At 34.0% G+C, this 8,119-nt stretch overlaps 1 protein-coding gene across 1 annotated transcript; it reads left to right on the top strand.

Moving 5' to 3' along the window:
- The first annotated feature begins 3,575 nt into the window (after positions 1-3,575).
- Positions 3,576-5,861, top strand: LOC107907647 (uncharacterized). Its single transcript, XM_016834987.1, has 3 exons — positions 3,576-4,514; positions 5,024-5,136; positions 5,801-5,861. The coding sequence occupies exons 1-3, from the start codon at positions 3,576-3,578 to the stop codon at positions 5,859-5,861; spliced, it is 1,113 nt and encodes a 370-aa protein (XP_016690476.1).
- The last annotated feature ends 2,258 nt before the right edge of the window (positions 5,862-8,119 follow it).

The following is an 8,119-nucleotide window of genomic DNA, read 5'->3' as shown; positions in this document are numbered from 1 at the left end:
TCGATTTCGATTTCCATTTTGATTTTGATTTTGATTTTGATTTCTATTTTGATTTTGATTTTGATTTTGGGTTATTTCGATTTTGGGTTTTATTTGTTATTAATGTGCATGACAGATTAGGGTTTGGTTATTAAAGTGAATGACAAATAATGTGTATGGTATGCCATGTGCATGATGTTTATGGTATTATCAAACTGATGTTTATTGTTTATATCTGCCATTGTTTGTATCCTAGCTGCTATATTGTATGTGGCAATATCAAATTTGTTATTTACCTTCTATATTATACTAGTTATTATCTGTCATTACCTAGGTGTATGGTTAAAGTCTTTGGTTATTGTCTGCCATGTGCATGACAGAAATGATTGTGCTTGTATTAAATTATTTTTGTATTGGTTATTGTCTAACAAAAATGGTTAAAGTGTTGCCCTATATAACAACCCGTTTTCGGTGAAATCGGAACAGTGATTTTGGGACCACAAATCTGATTCAGAAAGAAAAAATTATTTTAATAGTATTGCATGGTCTACATTATGATAGGAATAACGTATAAAAATTTCGTTAAGAAAAATTTTACCGATTACATGATTAATTGATAAAATGACCAAATTGCATGAAATGCATAAGTTGAGTTCTAGTAGCTATAGGTAGAAAATAGCTATGGAATTCAAAACTTGAGGTTCTTATATGGCAATTAGACCATTAAATGGAGTTAGTAGATAATTATGATGATTCATCCATGGAAATTTAAGAAAAGAAAAGGACTAAATTGGAAAGTGGAAATAATAAAAGATGATAATTAATTAAAAGATAAAATATCATCTTATTTCATCATCCTCCCCAAATTATTTCCATGGAAACCCTAGCTAAGAGAAAAGAATTTAAGCAAGCTTAATTGGGTAAGCATTCTTGTCCCGTTTTTAGTAATTTTTATATTTTCGAGATTGTAATAACCTATTCTAGTTAACTTGGGGATTAATTTGCGAAGTTATCAAAGTATAAACATTTTTCCATGGATTATTATACTGAAAATTTGAAATTTATGGTAGAAAATGAAAGGTTGTTGATAGATAAACAACTTTTGTAAAGGAAATTTTCATGAAATTGTGATTTAGGGACTAAATTGAAAATATGTAAAATTCATGGAAAATTTCTTATTTTTGTGAAATATATTGATTGTTATTGTTATAAGTAAAAATCGATTAGGCTTGGAATAAGGATTAAATTGCATGAATTTCATTTTCCTAGCCTAGGGACGAAATTGGAATTAATTAAAAGTATAGGGGCAAAATGGTACTTTTGTCAAAAATACGAATTGGATTAAATTGAATATGAATTGTATTAAATTGAGTTAAATTTACTCGTATATATCCAGATAGACCTAGTACGGAATTGGATCGAGGAAAACAAAAAGTATCAGATTAGTAGATTCTCTTATACGAACAAGTGTCGAGGTAAGTTCGTGTAACTAAACTATGTACATTTATATGTTTAAATTAAATGTTATATATATTAATTTTATAATTTTCATGTATGTGAAAGTGATTAAATATCCAAAAATGCCCAATAAATGTTAAGTCCCGTTTGAACAAATGAAAATTGATGGATACAAGTTTCCCGTATTGGTTGTAGTCCTACATATGTTGCAAACATAACACGGCTAGAAAGAGCATCCCGTTAATATCCCTCTCGAGCTTCCTGCTATATTGTTCTTGCGAGCTTCCCGTTAATAGCTCTTCGGAGCATCCCGATTGGTTGTGATCCTACATGTGTTGTGGACACACCACAGCTCTTATGAGCTTCCCGATTATGGCTCTTTGTGAGCTTCCCATTAATTGGCTCTTTGTAAGCTTCCTGATAAGGCTCGCTTGAAATTTCTGATATTAAGTTATTCGGAGCTTTCTGTTAATGGCCCTTCGGAGCTACCCGTTATTGGATCGCATGAGCTTCCCATTACATGGCTCACATGAGCTTCTCGTTATATGGCTCGAGAGAGCGATTCACGTTTAAGTGTTCTTATGAACACTCCTGAATATGAATTGACGAATTACAGATTCATACACTTCATGTATACTACCCGATGTCTATCGATATTTCATAAGGTTCAATGAGCAAAGTTCTGATATAAGTTAAGATAAGGTCTGAATGAATTAATAATTGTATCTACCTGAAAATACATGGAAATGTTTATACGATGAGCTCATCTATGTTACTTACTTGAAATGCATTTGAAATACATGACTAACTTGCTTGAGGATGTATATGTGTTAGGTTATTGATTAATTTGATTTGGATGTACTTTGTATGCTTATTTTAAATGAATATGAATGGTAAGTCAATTTCCGTTATACGAACTTACTAAGAATTAAATGCTTACTCTATTTATTTCATTTGTTTTATAGTACTTGGAAGCTCGAAAAGGTTGGAGCAGGTTGGAGCAAGATCACACTATCATTTAGCTCTTTTTGGTATAAATAACAAACTTTAATTAGAATATAATGGCATGTATAGGTTAAATTGGTCAGATGTTGGCATACACATGTTTTGATTGTAAATAGCCATTGGAATGGCTTGTAATGGTCATGTTTTGATATATATATATGGTATTATCATGTTTGAAGTATGAATATGATTATGCATATATGCATTTGGTATCTAGGTAAGTATAAGTTTTAGAATGACATAATAACAAATTGTCTATTGGGAAGCCTAAGGGTACATTGGTTGTATGTGTAAAATGTCAAGACTAAGACTTGGTGTTGGCTTAGTTTAAATGTCTTGAATTGGTTGGTGAATGTTTTAAAATGTTTACATAGGTGGAAGACAATTTTGGGTGAGAAATAAGGCTTGTAAATGGTCTTATTTTGTCTACACGGGCGTGTGTCTCAGCCATGTGTGACATACGGCCTAGTACATGGGGGTGTGTTTCAGCTGTGTGTCCCCTGCATCTTAAAATTTCAAAATAGAATGCTCAGGTATTTTCACACGGGCAGAGACATGGGCATGCGTCTCAGCCATGTGTGTCACACGGCCTAGCACACAGGCGTGTGACTTGGCAGTGTGAACCCTGCACCTTAATTATGCAAGTGAGTATGCTCACATGGCCTAGCACACAGGCGTGTGGCTCAGTCGTGTGACAAAGTCAATATGCAACCTAATTTGGACACTGGCTGTGTGATTAGGGTTTAGTCGTGTGACGAGTGTGACACTTGGCCATGTGAGCCACATAGCCTAACCACTCTGGCGTGTATCCCCTGCACATAAGGAAAATTTTGAAATTTCACGAAAAATTCCCTGAGTTCTTGGTTTAGTCCTGACTTCTTTCTAATGCATAATTTGGGCCCTTGAGGGTCCATTTGAGGGACAATATGATTGAATTTGTTTAGTTTCGGATATGAACAGTAAATGATATAAATTAATTATATTTGTTCTATAAGTTCTGATAATGCTCTGTAATCCTGATCCGGCGATGGATACGAGTTAGGAATGTTACAGCCTATGTTGTCTGCCTTTATTGATGAGTGATTTGTTTGAAAAGTTTAATTTATTACAATTTTAATAAGAATAAAGAAGAAATGTTTGGCAGTGATGTGCCTGGTAGTGATGCATCTGAAAATGATGTGTCTAATAGGATAAGAGTTAATTTAGATGGTCTAAACATGGATGGTATAGAAGTAGATGAACTGTGTGATAGTGATGATTCTGGGAGGTTAGATAGTGCACATGAATCTGACCTAGAGAATGACATGAGCAATCCTAGACTTAAGGTTGGAATGTTATTTAAGTCTAAAAGCAGTCTAAAAGAAGCTGCCAAGCACTATGGTAGGTTGAATAGTTATTTTATTAAGTTTCCCAAAAATGATCTAAAATGGTTAAAGACAGTCTATAGTGAAAAATGTTCTTGGTTCATATGGGCCTCTAGACTAAACCCTAATGACCCTACTGACCAGACTTGGCAAATTAGGAGTTCAAACCCTAATCATACTTGTTCTAAAGTCTATAAAAATAAGAATGTAACATCAGCTTGGATAGGTGAACATTATAAAGAAAAATTCATTGCTGATCCTGATTATTCTATGAAATCATTACAACAAGATGTCAAAAGAGATTTATGTTGCATAGTCTCACTAACCAAATGTAGGAGGGCTAAACTTAAGGCATTGGAATTAATTAAAGGAGCTCATAAAGCTCAATATGAGAAGATTTATGAGTATTTGTTGGAGGTTAGGATGCAAAATGAGGGATCAGCAACAATCTATTATCTGGATAATAGGTTGTTTCAAAGGATATATGTCTATCTACAGGCATGCAAAGATGGCTATAAGGCTGGTTGTAGGAGGATAGTAGGTTTAGATGGATGTTTCTTGAAGGGCTACTATGGTGTCTACTTACTTGCAACTATTGGGATAGATGCAAATAATGGCAGCTATCCTATTGCATATGTTGCTGTTGAAAGTGAAAACCAAGCACCATGGCTTTGGTTCTTGGAGTTGCTCGCAATAGACTTGGAAATTGTGAGCTCATACCAGATATCTTTCATGTCTGACAAACAAAAAGTAAAACTCCATTTATTTATTTTTTATCTTGTTTTTATTTAAGGTTTAGGGTTTGTCAAAGAATTAAATTGTATTTGTTCTAATTGCAGGGACTTTTAAAAGTAATATGTATGTTGTTTCCTAATACAAAAATAAGACATTGTGTTAGACACCTACATGCCAATTTCAAGAATGATGGTTTTCGAACAAAGAAATTGAAAGATTTACTTAAGAAAGCTGTCAGAGCAAGCACTACAAGGGATTTTGAGGATACAATAAATGAACTTAAGAAAACCAATCAACATGTTTATGATTAGTTAAAGGAAAAGAACCCTACTCATTGGTCAATGTCTCACTTCTCAATTAAGAGCCATTTTGACATGTTGGTGAATAATCTTTCTGAACCCTTTAATAAGGTAAACCCCTATGTTTTATGTTTCTTACTAATAATTAGTAGTTCACTAATCCATTATATTGTTTACTGGTAGATGATACTGGAAGCAAGAGGAAAACCTATTCTGACCATGATGGAAATAGTAAGGACCAAGATTATGTTGCTTATTGTCAAGAAAGAAGAAGATGAAAAATGGAAAGGAACGTTGTATGCAAAGATCAGGAAAAAGTTGGATGTCAATATCAAATATTCATTGAAATAAAGTTACCCTTTTTAATCTTTCTAATGCCTTTATTCTGACTTTATGTTACCAGTCACATGTTGTTTTAGTGAGTGTTTTTTAATATGCATGCATTGTTTTTTAATTTGTCTGTGTATGATTGTTGGTGGGGATGATCATATGTTGTTTACTACTTTTTAATATGCATGTAGTGACCTTTTTTTAAGTGTGTGTGTGTGTGTGAATGTTTTTTTAATATGCATACAATGATTGTTGGTGGGGATGGTCACATGTTGTTGACTATTTTTTAATATGCATGCAATGAGTTTTTTTTAATAATATGCATGTAGTTACTGTTTTTTAGGGGTGTGTGTGTGTATGATTGTTGGTGTGCATGACTATTTAATATGCATGCAATGACTGTTTTTTAGGAGGGGTGTAGGTGTATGATTTTTTTTTAATATGCATGCAGTGATTGTTGGTGGGGATGGTCACATGCTGTTGACTATTTTTTAATATGCATGTAGTGTGTATTTTTTAATAATATGCATATAGTGACTATTTTTTAGGGGGTGTATGGTTGTTGGTGGGGCTACTCACAATATTGTTTTAGTGATTGCTTTTTAACCAAACATGGTGACTGCTTTTTAGGTGTGTTCCATCACATGCTGGTGGGGACAAGTATCAAGTTGAATATGGTCCAAGCAACTAGCATGTGGTGGACCTAGTTGAGAATTCCTATTCCTGCAAGAATTGGGATCTCACTGGCATCCCTTACATGCATGCACTAGCTGTCATTCATCTAAAAGATGAGTTCCCAGAGACCTATGTACAACTCTGGTACACCAAGCAAACCCGACGTCAAATTTACTCCAACTTTATAAGGCCAGTAAGAGGTCTTAAACAATGGGTCTCTTTGTCAAACATGCTGCCAATACTGCCTCCTATACTGAGAAGGCCACCCGACAGACCTACTAAGGTGAGAAGTAAAGAACCTGATGAACTATAAACAACAGAAAGGTTGAGCAAGAGAGGGTTGGACATGAGGTGCAGTGAATGCAAAAGAATAGGCCACAATAAGAGGAGTTGCAAATAGGAAGTTGGCCAAAGCATTCCAGTAAGTCATTTCCCTTAAGTTAAGTTATATTACTTCTGTTTATGAATTTGTTTGACAGATTTCACTTGTTCCTATAAGTCAAAAGACATAAAGTTGGTGTTCACAACCAAGTAGTTGCCTCAACTCAGTAACAAGCTACCCCAAATCAGCAAGAGAGTACCCCAACTTAGTTACAAACTGCCCCAACTCATTAACAAGCTGCCCCAACTCATCAAAAAGACGCTGCCCCAAGAGAAAAGCTCCCATTCAAGAGGAAACCAACCACTGTTAGATGGATGCCTCCTACTCAAGAGTCATCTATGACAGACCAATGATGACATTGTAAATATACCTTATTTTATTAACTTTTTGAAATTGTGTAAATTTGCCTGCTACTGATTTATTAACTTAGGCAGATTAATTTTTGTAAATTTGCCTATGATTGCTATTGTTGATAAACTTAGGCATATAGTCACTGAATTTTTTTGTAAATTTGCCTACAATTCACATCGTTCAATTGTGTTGAATTGTAGGAAAATTTGGTAATAATTTTCCCCTCCTTCCTTTTGTAAATAGTTTGACGTTTTGGCCTTAATATATGAGCATTGATCCATGCAATTTGTGTTATCTCTTCTAACATATGAGTATTGAGAAAACAAAATGTGTGAGAATTGAGAAATACAAATGTCTCTATTTTTTTTTCATCCGTGTCATCTTTTCTAATATATAAGTATTGAGAAATACAAATGAAATGAAGATTAAGCATTCTTTCAAGTCTATCAACTTTGAAATGAAGTCAAATGTTAAAAAACAACTTTCTAACTATTGTAAGCAACAATAATATTACAAAAAAAATTGTAAGCAACAACCACATATTATCCCATTTCAAGTCTTTCAAGTTTGGAAGCAACAACATAAGCTGGTTAGCCATGTATACCAGCAGCCATGTATAACAACATAAGCAACAATATACCAGTAACCATGTATAACAACATAAGCAGCAATATATTAGCAACAATATGTAACTACATAAGCAACAATATACCAACAACAATATTACAAAACATAAGCCGGTTTTCAGTGCTAACAACAACAACATAAGCTGATTTAGGGTTTAAAAAATAACGCAATTACAAATACAAGCACCAAAAACCATATTTTTCTCTCCCTCCTCATTGCATCCTCCAATGTCCTTACTTTTTTCAGAAGACTCAACAGCACAATTCATGAACGGGGGGTTAATGGTGGATCAAACCAAGTGAAAAACCAATATGGTTTTCGAAACCCACTGCCAAATTTCTTACACCCAAAAAACCTCCTACCTGGGTTATCATTGGACCAAGTCATGTTTAATTTGGCTGGGGTTCCACAATAGCATACCGGAATCACTTCAGGCATATCCATTTTTCCTCTTCTCATTCTTCTTCTTCTTTTTCTTCTTTTTCTTCTTCTCTAACCCTAAATTGGTACTGGTAGGGCTATTAAATTGGTGGTAATCGACCAGTTGGAGGGTTTTTTGACACCAATGACACTGTGACGTTTGTGATAGAAAACAATAAAAAAGGACTATTTTGTCACTTTTCCAAAGTTGAGTGATTGAAATGAAACCTAGGTGACCGTTTTGCCAGCTATCCCAAAGTTGAGTGACTGTTGGTGCAATTTACCCTAATTTACCCAACCTGATTGACGGAATAAAAGTTTAAGAACCAACTAGATCCAAAAAAATTTAGGGACTAACTAGATACAAATAGAAAAGTTTAGAGGTCAAATTATATATTAACCCTTCTAGTAAAAAATTTAACTAATTATGCTTTGAGTCCCTATGCTCCTTCCACATTTGAATTTAATCTCTACTCTTAATCTTATAACATGTC

This window comes from Gossypium hirsutum, chromosome D02 (assembly GCF_007990345.1).
Source record: "Gossypium hirsutum isolate 1008001.06 chromosome D02, Gossypium_hirsutum_v2.1, whole genome shotgun sequence".
Lineage (NCBI taxonomy): Eukaryota > Viridiplantae > Streptophyta > Magnoliopsida > Malvales > Malvaceae > Gossypium > Gossypium hirsutum.
Note: the sequence above shows the minus strand (reverse complement) of the source record. Positions and strands in the feature narration are given on the sequence as shown.